At 36.0% G+C, this 14334-nt stretch overlaps 1 protein-coding gene across 1 annotated transcript; it reads left to right on the top strand.

The window, feature by feature from the left end:
- The first annotated feature begins 4584 nt into the window (after nt 1-4584).
- On the top strand, nt 4585-5989 carry LOC108363758 (uncharacterized protein K02A2.6-like). The gene is made up of 2 exons (XM_017617224.1): nt 4585-4752; nt 5063-5989. Exons 1-2 carry the CDS (start codon nt 4585-4587, stop codon nt 5987-5989), a joined length of 1095 nt encoding a protein of 364 aa, XP_017472713.1.
- The last annotated feature ends 8345 nt before the right edge of the window (nt 5990-14334 follow it).

The following is a 14334-nucleotide window of genomic DNA, read 5'->3' as shown; positions in this document are numbered from 1 at the left end:
CAGAAATTTTTTTTTTTATAATTATTTTTTGTATGTCTAGAATGTACGCGACTATGTACACCTAACCGCTTGCCTGAGTAGACGGAGACAAGAAAAGTAAATTAAAACATTAATTTCTGTACTTAAATTCAAACTTCTAATTTTTGTTAATGCATATACATACATGCATGTGTACATATGTATGTATGTACATATGTATATTTTAAAGAATATTAAATATTAATATTTTAAAACAGGGACCGAGAACAAAATGTATGATCGAAACTAAATGTCATTGTCGTAGTTTTGTTCCCAAGAACGCGTCAAAACCAAAACCAAAATGAGAACAAAAATGACGAGAACGTTCTCATTGGGAATTATATAAAAACTAAACCCTGTGGAACTGTGGAATAGTAATGTTAATCAAAAACGAACTGAAAGATAATAATGTATGCTAATAAAGTTAACGAAAGACTTCAGACACGAACTTTTTTTTTTTTTCTTTTTTTTTCTGGAAGTTGAAATGGTCCAGCTTTCCTCTGGCTTAGAAGTAACATCCGTGGATCTCACTGAAATAACTTTTCCTCCGAACACGAAAGACTCTTCTCTACGGCAGGAATTATTGTAACGGCGAAAAGATCGGGTTTGGCCCCCGATTCGGTTAACTTGCTAGTCTTCTTAGATCAAAATAAAAACTTGTTGGAATGATAATGTAATTATTTTATATACATAATTATTAAAACTTGTTATGATAGTAACAACAAAAAAAGATCGTATTATCACTGAGTCAATCTGATGATTTCTTCCCTGACAAATGGAATTTGAGGTCTTGCTGAGTGGCATAGTTGGTGACATACCAAGGAGCATTAACAATACTTTTTGGGCCTTATTTTGATACCGCTGTAGTATTTCTGTTTGAGTTACTCGCAGTACCCCATAGTTGCATAGCGTATGTCCAAACCGGCTTCAGCATAACTTTGTGCAGAAGGATTTTGTTTTCTAAACTCAGCTCAGATTTTGCAGCAAGCAGCCAGTACATTCTTAATGTTTTTAATGCAAGTTGACTTTTTTCGCTTTAATATGCAATTTCCACGAAAACCTGAGATCAAGATGGATTCCCAAATAATTGACTTGATTGATAAATAAGGTTGCAAACGGTCAAATGAAAATGCGTCATGATAGGAAGGGTCTCCACACAAAGAGTTATGCCTATGATATCATTAATAGTACATACATACATGGCGTATGAGTAACATTCTTACCTAGTCATATTTTATAAAAAACGAAATTATCTGTTTTTATTATTATTTTTTTAGCTCCCTACAGTTTAATACTTCTACAATCGTAAAATTATTGCTACTACCTTTAGATACGAATATATATTATAATATTTCCCCATATGGTATGGAAGATTCTTATAGATGTTCCCTATCCCTATGTAAGTAATAATGTGGGTCCAACGGACCCGGCCTGGTAGATCCCGCTACATTTACAATAGCAGTACCAACTATTTAAAAAAATAACATGATCAAAACAAAAAAGTATAGACTACATGAAAATAAGCAAAGTAAAGGATTTACGGAAATCAAAAGCTGATAATGGGAACACAATAACATCTCATTTTGGTCGATTGGATCCCGCCGGTAGACAAAGGGTTAACTTATTTTATTGGTTGATGTCACCAGATTTTTGTTTTAGTTAATGGTGCGTCCAGTGCACTAGAGGTGGAGAAAACATCGTGCCACTATCGATGCATCGATGTTTTTGCATTTTTTCTAAACATCGATGGTTGATGGCCACTATCGATGTTTCTTTTGTACACCTCTGCGCATGTAAAATGAAATAATACAAGTTTCTAGTTTATAACCTTTCGAAACAAAAATTAAAATATTTTTTAAGACTTTTAATAAAAAATCTTTTATCTCTTTTTAATATAATAATAATAATAATAATAATAATAATAATAATAATAATAATAATAATAATAATAATAATAATAATAATAATAGATTGGCGTTTAAACATATGTAAGTGTTTGGCCGAGCTTCTCCTGAGATTTGTGGCGTGCGCTTTGATGTTGTCACACAAAGTGGAGGGACCTACAGTTTTACACCGACTCCGAACGGTGATTGTATTTTGAGGAGAAGCTGTTTTTCATGGCAGAAATACACTCGGAGATTTGCCAAACCTTTTTTCTATATTTCTTTGCGATGTTGCTATGACGAGGGTTTGAACCAAGGCACTGCAGAGTGGAAGCACGCACTGCTGACCACTACACCACAGCGCACAGTGGGCGATTTGCCTTCTCTAGCGGCGTTTAATTAATAACTTTCAAAGTAAATAAAATATGATGTATTGTGGAACGATTTTCCGTCATCCCTTGTCAAATTTGGTTTGGAGAAAAACCGGTTTCGGCGTTGTGCCATCTTCAGTGTCATTTTTCGTTCGTCGATCATATTTCCTTCACAGTTGTTGAATTTTTGTAAATTTGTAAATAGCTGTCATATGAGTGTTGTTTTTGTTTTCAGTCCGACTTTCAAAACTTTGTGGGTGCGCTCGAATGATCCTATCAACAATATGGTCCACTATGCTTTGTAATGGTACCTCAATTTTTGAAAATATAATATCAATTTCGAAATCAGTGATGACAAAAATCTCTGAATACCAAGCTTCATAACAATCTACACATTTTTGAGGAAATCGTCCGCCATACTGGATCAGCCATTTTGATTTTTTTAGATTTAATATCAATTTCGAAACCAGTGACGTCGAAAATCTCTGGATACCAAGCTTTATAACTATCTATACATTTTTTAAGATATCTTCCGCCATATTGTATCTGCTGTTTTGAATTTTGGAAATTTGATTTAATATTCGAATGCAGTGACGACGAAAATCCTTAATTGCCAAATTTCATTGAAACCTGTCAAATACATATCGTCGCTGCGCCAACAAAAACGGTTATGTGATTTTTGTAAATTTTTTTATTGCATAATTTATTAACACTAGTTGCGTTTGTTTACCCATTTCCAGTAATATCCACTAAAAGTTTTTACGAATCTTCATGTTTGGCATTTTCGTACGCAAAAACTTACAAAGCAGGGGAAATTGAGAGAGCGAAAAATTACAGTTGCAGTTCCAAGTTTTTACTGGATACATTTTTACTTGTAAGAATTTGCCAGTACGAAAAATAGCTGATCGCATGTTGCTGGATGAAATTTAAACTAATAAGGAAACTGTTTGTGGGTTTTTATTGTTGAATTTCACAAAATAAACCTATTTAAATATAAAATATATTGTTTTATTAGGAATTTGCTGCGAATAAACAACCAATTTATCAGCTGTTCATGAAACTCCCAAATTATTACTGGAATAGCGCTCGCGTACTTTTTGGCAAATTTTTTCTATAAGAGCGAATTCTTAGAAATAAAGTTACTGGAGAGTTGCTGGCAAGTTACTGGATAATTTATAAACAAACACAACTACTATCTATTGCTCACATTACTGCTTTTGCCGAACTGACTGAGTTTGAGCATGATGCAAATAAATTGGACAATGCCGCAAAGACGCGGCTACTTCTTAGTAGTAATGGAAAACTATCGATGGGGCTATCAATAGTATCGATGGTTTCATTTTGTCGCCACTATCGAATTTTTCTAAACACTATCGATAGTTTTATGTTGTTCACATTGTTGGAATTGGACTACATATAAAAGATGCACATGCCTACATATATATGTATGTTGTGAACTCCTTTGTTTGTAAATATGTTCTTCATGGTTTTTGTTATAAAATGTGTTATTGAAATACATACACGATCTCATTTTGTTTTTTACAAGTTATTTTTGTGTACACAAATAATCTTTATGGCTTTTGTAGTTACCAAATGGGTTATTTAAGAATAAGATTTTTTCCTGGCTGTTGTTGTCTTATATAGTAAAAGAAGAAACGAAGAAATTTATAGGCGATAGAATCTGTCATATAACTTGCCAAATTTTTTAGGACCATAAAAAACGGATTCAAATTTGCATATTTACAAAATGTTTTGCCCAGTTTTACCAATCAATTTTAAATTTGTCGGGCCGTTAAAATTTTAAATTACACATTTTTTTAGGAGATTGTGCTATTTTAAATTTTAAGTTTGATACATTTTGAAATTGGTTGGTAAAACCGGGCATTAGTGTTATATCTCAACATATGTAAGAAAGCTATCGATAGTATCGAATATTTTGCACTATCACTATCGAAACAATCGAATGTATACACTATCGATAGTTTTCCAACACTACTTCTTAGGAAAATGAACACCTTAGTGCATCACAAATACGTCAATTACATACTTCCAAAACATCCACGGGACAAAACTTTTGCCGAAACGGTGTCACTGCTTAAGCAACTTTTCGGGATGCAGGCATCACAATTCAACATGCGATACAATTGCTTGCAGATCAACAAAGATCCGAATGTAGATTTCATTACATACGCAGGCGTTGTAAATAAACAATGTGAGCTTTTCTATTTAAACAATCTAGCAATAGATCAATTCAAGTGCTTAATTTTTTTATGGGTCTCAAATCCCCATCGGTTTTTGAAATTCGCACAAAGATGCTAAACAAGTTAGATGGCGAAAATACAACTATCACACTGGACTCATTGTCAAGGGAATGCCAACGAATGCTGAACCTCAAAGCTGATACTGCACTCATCGAAAATCAACAGAGCGTGCCCGTCAGCAAGGTCAAAGCAAATACAAAGCAGAAAAAGGAGAGGAAAGTACCAAAAACTCCATGCTGGAATTGCGTTGGATTTTCACTATGCACGTTTCTGTCCCTACAAAAGCCATAAATGTGGCGATTGTTCAAAAACCGGGCATAAAGAGGGCTATTGCACACGCAATAGTAACAACAAAATATATACGACAAATGGGACACAATAACAAAACAAAACAAGCGTCACGCAGAAAAAACGCAAACAACATCACAAACAACTCGTAGAGTCAAACGGAATTTTTGTGACAAACCAAGTACAATGCCAGCGCAAATACATCAATGTTCGTATCAATGGCGTACCCATTCGACTTCAGTTCGACACGGGGTCTGATATTACAATTATATCAAAGCATACGTTCGACACTTTCAACATTGAGGAAACAGAGGCAGTCGACCGATCAGCACGTAGTGCAACAGGCAAGCTGCCCCTCACTTCCCAATTCACATGCTCAGTTAGCTTTCAAGGAGAAGAAAAATCGCTTACTTGTCGTGTGTCATCCGGATCCGATCTCAACGTTAAGGGACTTGATTGGATGGATGCTTTTAATTTAAAGGATCAGCCAATAAATTCAGTCTGCAATCAAGTACAGAATTTTCAGGGGAGTGTTGATAAATCAGCAATTAAAACTTGCAGTGCTCAATTGAAGTTATCTTTTCCAGATGTGTTCGATGGCAAGATGGGACTCTGCAACACGACGAAGGCCGTATTGCAGACGAAGCCCAATGTTCAGCCAGTTTTCAGACCAAAAAGTCCAGTTGCTTACGCCATGCAACAGCTCGTTGAAACGGAATTACAACGTCTACAGGATTGCGAGATCATATCACCTGTTACTTACTCGGATTGGGCAGCACCCATTGTTGTCATAAAAAAAGCAACCGGCGGCATACGACTGAGCTCAGATTTTTCAACTGGACTGAACGAGCGTCTCGAATCACATCAATATCCCTTGCCTTTACCTGAAGACATATTTTCGAAATTGGCAAATTCAAAATACTTCAGCCATTTTCATTTATCGGATGCTTTTTTACAAATCGAAGTAGATGACGCTTCAAAGCACTTACTTACAATAAACACACATATCGGATTGTTCCGGTACAACCGAAAGCTATTTGGCGTTAAAACATTTCCGGCCATATTCCAACAGATCATGGACCAGATACTTTTAGACATACCAAGGGTAGCAGCCTATATTGACGACATTTTTGTATCCGGCAATAACCAAATTGAGCATAAATATTAGAAATCTTCACACGGTACTAAAAAGAATAAAAGAATACGGATTTAAGTTGAAATATGAGAAGTGCAAATTTTACAAAACATCCGTAACCGCAGAACTCCACAGGCAAACACCGATGGCCTAACAACTGTCATTTTGACGAGCAATATGATTGCAAGTGTTTGTGTGTAGACACTTTGATGTCTTGAAATAAGCATTTGCCGCATGACGCCACCAGAAAACATTCTCTCAATTTCGGTGTTTAAAGCCATTTAAGTCTTTAAAAAACTTGCTGAGTAATTTTCTAAAACGTAATCATAAATAATCCAATAGGGGACATATCAAAATTTCATCGATGTTACCACCAGCACGCTTTCTTTCAAATGAAAATATGGCTGTCGAACTATCAAATTGCCTGCAATAGATGTCCAACAATAAGCGCTGACATATATTGCAGCCCATAAGAAATAGGCGGTCTCCATTGGAAATATATTTTGTGACATGGTTACCACGACATCAGTGTTTTCCTGTGGAGACAGGGCCTAAGCTACCTTGGCTATGTCATAAATCAGCATGGCCTTAAGCCAAATCCCGAACGTATACAAGCCATCACCAATATGCCGCAGCCGACGATGTCACGGAACTGCGATCGTTTCTCGGCAAGTTTGTTAGTAATACGCGACAACATAGAGGTCCGTGAGATGAACTTTTAAAATCCAACGTTTCATGGACATGGACAGCGAAGCACCAGCGATCGTTTCAAAATTGAAAGGACATTCTTTTAACGGACCTTACCTTGGCACATTATGATCCGCAGCTCCAAATCATAGCAGCGGCTGATGCATCCGGATACGGTCTTGGCGCATGTATTTTACACGAATACCCTGATGGCACCGTAAAAGCCGTTTGCCACGCTGCGCGATCATTGACACCCGCTGAGCAAGTGTATAGTCAAGTTGAAAAAGAAGCTTTAGCTCTCGTATTTGCGACTAAGAAGTTTCACAAAATGATATACGGACGGCGATTCAAGCTTCACACTTACCACAAACCTTTATTAGCAATTTTCGGGCGCAAAAATGGTATCGCAGTACACCAAGCCAATCGACTCCAGAGATGGCGTTCCCACGACAGTCGGGTCTACGTAACCGGAAGGCCAAGGACTGTCACTCCAGCAACACTCCCCAAAAAGTCTTTGGGGAATTTGTATGCTGCTACAACAACAACAACAACTCCAGAGATGGGCACTTCAACTTCTTGCGTACGATTTCGAAATTAATTTCGTTAGCACGAATAGTTTTGGATACGCAGATGTATTGTCACGCTTAACAAATAGAGCAAATATCGCACCTGAAGATTTCGTCATTGCGTCAATAAAAACAGAAAATGAAGCCAATGCTGCCGTCAGAGACACCATAAAATCTCTGCCAGTAACATTCAAAATGATACAGCACAAGACATCTAAAGATAAGCTTTTATCCATCGTGTTAAAGTATATTAAAGATGGATGGCCTCCAAAAATGTTTTTTAATAGGAAAGACAATTTAATGTATGTTGATGAATGCATTATGTACGGCGATAGACTTGTCATTCCGCGAATTTTCTGTACACGCGTACTAAAGAAGCTTCATCGTGGTCACACAGGCATTGAGGATCCGAAAGCTATCGCACGAAGCTACGTCTATTATCCAAGTATCGACAGCGACATAAAGATTATACATAGTTAACAGTTGCGACCACTGTGCAGTTGCTGCAAAAATGCCTGAAAAAACACCTCTTCAACCGTAGCCTACTCCAGCAAAAGTTTGGGATCGAGTTCATATAGATTATGCCGGCCCAATCAAGGGTTATTACTTTTTACTAGTAATTGACACATTTTCTAAGTGGCCGGAAATCGTTGAAACGAAATCAATTTCTTCAAAACAAACAGTGAAAATGTTGAGCGAATTATTTTCTCGTTTCGGACTTCCTACAACGCTTGTGTCGGACAACGGTACGCAGTTTAAAAGCGCATTTTTTGAAGACTTTATGCGTAAAACCTCCATTGAGAATAAATGCACGAGCCCATATCATCCAATGTCAAATGGCCAGGCTGAAAGATTTGTGGACACTTTCTAAAGAGCTCTCAAAAGACGGAAGAAGAAGGAACGGTTACAGAAAATATGCACACATTTCTATAACTATATCGTTCAACAGCAAATCCAAATACTCCCGATCATAAATCTCCAGCAGAGATAATATTTGGAAGGCCAATGCGTACAACATTAGATCAGCTAAAACCGTTGACAAAAGCGAGAAACCAATGTCAGTAGCCATAGCAAAGATGAAGCAGCAATTCGACATAAAGCACGGTGGCTGCCAGAGAATTCCAAAATTTGGATAAGGTATATGTCAGAACTTCAGATGGTGTCTATCACTTCAAATGGTCTCTTGGAGAAATCATCGAGCAGAGAGGTTGTCATGTACAATATGAGACTTTTAAATGGCAGAATTATTAGAGCATAGGTTAATCAACTTCGACGACGCACCACCACAGCAAAGGGCTACCAGAAGCCGTGGGCTTCAGCACTAGAAATTTTTGAGCCGTCAAAAGCCACAGGCTCTCGTGTCACCCAAAATCCGAACGTGGATACAGGTGAAAATCCAAGGGTAGATGGAAGTGCCATCGGAACTGATCAGTTGGAGACACCACTGCTACCACGTCGCTCAAACCGCAACCTAGGGCATCTTAATCAAAAGGGAAGACTAGCCTATAACCGAATACTTGAACTCGAAACATATTAAAACCGCATACTTCACTTAAACTTAGTACTAACCCTTATAACAGAAAATATCGATAATCGATACTGCCAAAGCAGCTGAGAGCCTGGGGACATCGGAATGGGAAAGAGAGGATAAAAAGAATTGAGACTGTTCACCCGGACCGGTTTCAGCGAGAACAAAAATTAATCATAAGTTTTCTGTAATTACTTTTCTTTATTTTTGAATAAATATTTTGTTATAAAGAAACATAACAATTAAAAAATAACTTATCAAAAAATACTTTCGTGAAAATTTATTTGTGATAGGCTTGTCTGATCTCTTTTATTTAGTGTAAATAAACCGAGGTTATTTCACTTACGGCCCAACGTTTCGCTAGTCTTCTTAGCATCTTCAGGGGCGTGTTTATTTAATTATCTGTTACAAAAAATATAAATACATGTATGATATTAAATAAAGGAACAAATAAACACATATTCATAATTACATATAAAAATCACGGTAGAACAACTAAGATATTAAACACAAAAGTACTCACAAACAATTCGTCATTAAAATAACTAAATCTACTAAAATCGATACCATCTTCTGTGGTAGTTTTGTCTAAACTAAAACTAATTTTGAATTTTATAAGCATAACAAGTAGGCGGTAGAAATGTCATCGGTGTCTTCTTTTTTGTTTATTGTGTTTTCCCTTTTTTGCAAAATCCTTAAGCTTTCTAATGTGTATCTGGTTTTTTCTCGTTTTTCTATGTCGATTATTTTGGTGTTTGCTAAATCTGCTGGGTGCCCAGTAGTTCGCATATGTTGTGAAAGCGCTGTACTGTTTTTTTGTTTCTTTAAATCTGCCTCAAGTTCGTTTAAGCGCGTGCCTAGGGCTCGCTTAGTTGTTCCTATATACACCTTCCCGCATTCTTCGTTCTTCTTTCCCTTACATTTAATTCCACAAACTACGTTGCTTTGTTGTTGAGCATCTATTGGGCATTTCGTTTTTGTAAAGACAGTCGATAATGTGCAATTAGATTTATATGCAAGTGTAATGTTTTGTTGTTGTGCAAAATCGCGGCCGCAGTTTTCGGTCAGCTTCGGAATGTATGTGACACTGTGGTATCGCTTTGCTGTGTTTATTGCATCTGTGCTTGAAGCTATATTTTTGTGATTGCTCTTTTGCATTATTGTTTGTTTTATTAAGTTGTGTGTTAAATGTTCAGGATAGTTGTTGCTTTTTAGGATCTTCTTTATTTTTTCAATGTTCGTCTCAGGGAATTGTTTGTTGCTTATTGTTAATATTTTTTGTATGAGGTTTTTTGCGCTATTTATTTTGTATTTTGTTGGTTGCGAAGAGAAGAAGTTAATCAGGCGACCAGAAGATGTAGGCTTGCAATACCAGTCCAGAAGAAGGTGATTTCCGCTTCTATGTATACGCGCATCTAGAAAAGGGATACTTGAGTTTTCTTCCATTTCCATGGTGAATTGAAGTTTGTTATGGTATTTGTTTAGATGTTCGAGGATAATATTAGCGTCGTTTCTTTTGACAATTGCGAAGATGTCATCTACGTATTTAGTTATAAATTTAAATTCGATGTTAAGATTTTTAAGCTCTGAAATGGTGTTTTCGAGTAAATCGTCCATCACGATATCAGCAATTATTGGCGAAAGAGGGTTGCCCATTGGCATTCCAAAGGTTTGCGTGTATACCTTATTATTGAACATGAAATAATTGTTGTCTTTGAGACAAAAGTCCAGAATATTATGAAATTTGTTTTTTGGAATGTTCGTCACCATTTGTAGTTTCTCCCAATTTTTCATTATAATTCTCACAGCTTAAGTTGTAGGTATATTAGTAAACAAAGAGACGACATCAAATGACACTAAAACGTCTTCTTTACACACATATATATTCGTCAGTTTTTCTTTTAGGTTAAAAGTGTTTTTTATGTTATAATTTTCGCTGGTTAAGGATTTAAGGATTTCCCCAACATATTTTGACAAATTGTAACATGAGACTTTAACGGACGACGCAATTGGACGTAAAGGAGCTTCAGGTTTGTGGATTTTTGGTAACCCATACAATCTTGGTGCTGTTGCTGCGGTGCTAGCGAGTTGTTGCTTTTCTTTTATGTTTATATATTTGCTTTTGTAAAGAGCATCCACTATGTTATTGTTTTTCCTTTGTAGAGCGTTTGTTGAGTCGGTTCTTATGCTTTTGTATGTATTCTTGTCTCCTAGTAGGTCGGTAATTTTCTCTACGTATTCTGTTTTGGGCATTGCTACTGTTTTGTTTCCCTTGTCGGCGTCAGTTATAACGATGTTGTTTTTGTGCAATTTAAGAAATGTCTTGATTTTATTAAACGCTTCCAAAATAAATTTCTCCGCTGAATTATATTTTTAATGTTACGCTTGAACAGGAGAATTCTATTGCTGAGTTTGTTTCTTGCTAGTTCTTTTTCATTTTCATTTTCTATAGATTGCATAAGTTGTTCCATCTCCGCAATGATGTGCACTGGTGAAAAATTATCTTTTGTTGTTGGTAGTGTGAACTTTCTACCAAGGAAGAGCAGCCACTGAACTTCTTGGGGAAATAAAATATTCGTTTTGTTTATGAACCAGTTGTTATTGATGTTTATTCCCAACATTCGCATTTTTTCTTGTTTCATTCTATCTGTTTTGGATGTTAGTACTGATTCCTTCTCCTTCGAAATCCTCCGACTTATTAAGTTTTGTTTTTGGATGAACGTTTTAAATTCCAATTCACTCAAAGTAGGGTTTAATTGTTGTTGTGCGTGGTGTAACAGATTTTTAGTTGTTCGGATGTCTATGTTTGTTTGTGTTATTTCCATGTTTAATATTTTCATGAGAAAAGTATGTTTAGCTTTGTTCATTTGTTGTTTTATTCTTTCGGATGTGGTGCTTATAATTATGTTTTTTACTGAATTCGCCAAGTGATTCGGACTCAGTAAAATTCTTATTAGAATGCAAAAGGTACGAACTGACTATGTGTGTAAAGAAGACGTATTAGTGTCATTTGATGTCGTCTCTTTGTTTACTAATATACCTACAACTTAAGCTGTGAGAATTATAACGAAAAATTGGGAGAAACTACAAATGGTGACGAACATTCCAAAAAACAAATTTCAAAATATTCTGGACTTTTGTCTCAAAGACAACAATTATTTCATGTGCAATGATAAGATATACACGCAAACCTTTGGAATGCCAATGGGCAACCATCTTTCGCCAATAATTGCTGATATCGTGATGGACGATTTACTCGAAAACACCATTTCAGAGCTTAAAAATCTTAACATCGACCTTAAATTTATAACTAAATACATAGATGACATCTTCGCAATTGTCAAAAGAAACGACGCTAATATTATCCTCGAACATCTAAAAAAATACCATAACAAACTTCAATTCACCATGGAAATGGAAGAAAACTCCAGTATCCCTTTTCTAGATGCGCGTATACATAGAAGCGGAAATCACCTTCTTCTGGACTGGTATTGCAAGCCTACATCTTCTGGTCGCCTGATTAACTTCTTCTCTTCGCAACCAACGAAATACAAAATAAATAGCGCAAAAAACCTCATACAAAAAATATTAGCAATAAGCAACAAACAATTCCATGAGGCGAACATTGAAAAAATAAAGAAGATCCTAAAAAGCAACAACTATCCTGAACATTTAACACACAACTTAATAAAACAAACAATCATGCAAAAGAGCAATCATAAAAATATAGCTTCAAGCACAGATGCAATAAACACAGCAAAGCGATACCACAGTGTCACATACATTCCGAAGCTGACCCAAAACTTCGGCCGCGATTTTGCACAACAACAAAACATTACACTTGCAAATAAATCTAATTGCACATTATCGACTGTCTTTACAAAAACGAAATGCCCAATAGATGCTCAACAACAAAGCAACGTAGTTTATGAAATTAAATGTAAGGGAAAGAAGAACGAAGAATGCGGGAAGGTGTATATAGGAACAACTAAGCGAGCCCTAGGCACGCGCTTAAACGAACATGAAGCAGATATAAAGAAACAAAAAAGCAGTACAGCGCTTTCACAACACATGCGAACTACTGGGCACTCAGCAGATTTAGCAAACACCAAAATAATCGACATAGAAAAACGAGAAAAAACCAGATACACATTAGAAAGCTTAAGGATTTTGCAAAAAAGGGAAAACACAATAAACAAAAAAGAAGACACCGATGACATTTCTACCGCCTACTTGTTATGCTTATAAAATTCAAATTTAGTTTTAGTTTAGACAAAACTACCACAGAAGATGGTATCGATTTTAGTAGATTTAATTAATTTAATGACGAATTGTTTGTGAGTACTTTTGTGTTTAATATCTTAGTTGTTTTACCGTGATTTTTATATGTAATTATGAATATATGTTTATTTGTTCCCTTATTTAATATCATACATGTATTTATATATTGTGTAACAGATAATTAAATAAACACGCCCATGAAGATGCTAAGAAGATTAGCAAAACGTTGGGCCGTAAGTGAAATAACCTCGGTTTATTTACACTAAATAAAAGAGATCAGACAAGCCTATCACAAATAAATTTTCACAAAATACAAACTGATCGGACATACAGAAATGAAAAATACTTTCGTTAGTTATAAAAAAATATTAACAAAAAAACATTACAAGGTAAAATCATTGAGAGGCAGTCTGACGTTTGCCAGCAATATACCCCGTAGCGAATGGCATGCATTAGTCACTTAAAAGTCTTGTACGGAAAAGTTACGTCTTAAAAGACTTTGGGCTCCGTTTGTATGGAAGTCGTTCACAACTTTTTCATATAAATGGTAATTTCGTCGTTGATGTCATCTGCATGACTTGGCCGACGAATTGAGAGAATGATTTTACCTTCTAATGTTTTTAGCATGGTTATTTTGTTTCATTGGGCGCGTTCATAAGACGTAGCTGTTGTCTACCCGTTGACTGTTTGCCTTAGAAATGCACAGCTGAGTAGTTCCGCTCAGCTCAACAGTTGGCAACTTTCCGCCATTTTTTCTATAACAAAATTTTGTCGCTACCTGAACTCAACGTGTCCACAAATACTTCCGGAGATATGCAGTATGAAACATTCCTTTTATATAGGAGGAGCCACGCCCCTTGTCTAATCGACATTAAGATTATACTATATTTTAAATTGGGCTAAATGACGCCAATCTACAAAGTGCCATGATGATCGGTTGAGTACTTAAAGCGTGAAAGCGTAACAGACAAACAAACTCACTTTCGAATTTGTATTAAGTGAAGACATACTGTGGCAGCTATTTTCATATGGAAAAATAAATCACAAAAAATAAAAGCGTACTCAGAGTAGCGCAATATTCGCAAAGTCACTTTTTTCCATACAAAGTACTACGAAGATTGAAACTTGTATTTATGTTTTTATACCCGAGCGCACTTGTGCACAAGGGTATTATAACTTTGTTCACATAACGGTTGTTTGTAACAGGCAAAACGAATCGAGATAGATATTGACAAATGTATACATAAATGATCAGAATGAAAAGAGAAATCGATTAAGCGGTGACTGTCTGTCCGTCCGTCCGTCCGTCCGTCCGT

Source organism: Rhagoletis zephyria, unplaced genomic scaffold, assembly GCF_001687245.7.
Source record: "Rhagoletis zephyria isolate East Lansing unplaced genomic scaffold, Rhagoletis_zephyria_1.1 Rzeph_scaffold_01362, whole genome shotgun sequence".
In the NCBI taxonomy this organism is placed as follows: domain Eukaryota; kingdom Metazoa; phylum Arthropoda; class Insecta; order Diptera; family Tephritidae; genus Rhagoletis; species Rhagoletis zephyria.
Note: the sequence above shows the minus strand (reverse complement) of the source record. Positions and strands in the feature narration are given on the sequence as shown.

Coding starts and splice junctions, on each gene's coding strand:
- LOC108363758 (XM_017617224.1), top strand. CDS start 4,585: ATGCTAAACAAGTTAGATGGCGAAAATACAACTATCACACTGGACTCA. Junction 4,753..5,062: donor AGCAGAAAAAGGAGAGGAAA/GTACCAAAAACT, acceptor ATTCGACTTCAG/TTCGACACGGGGTCTGATAT.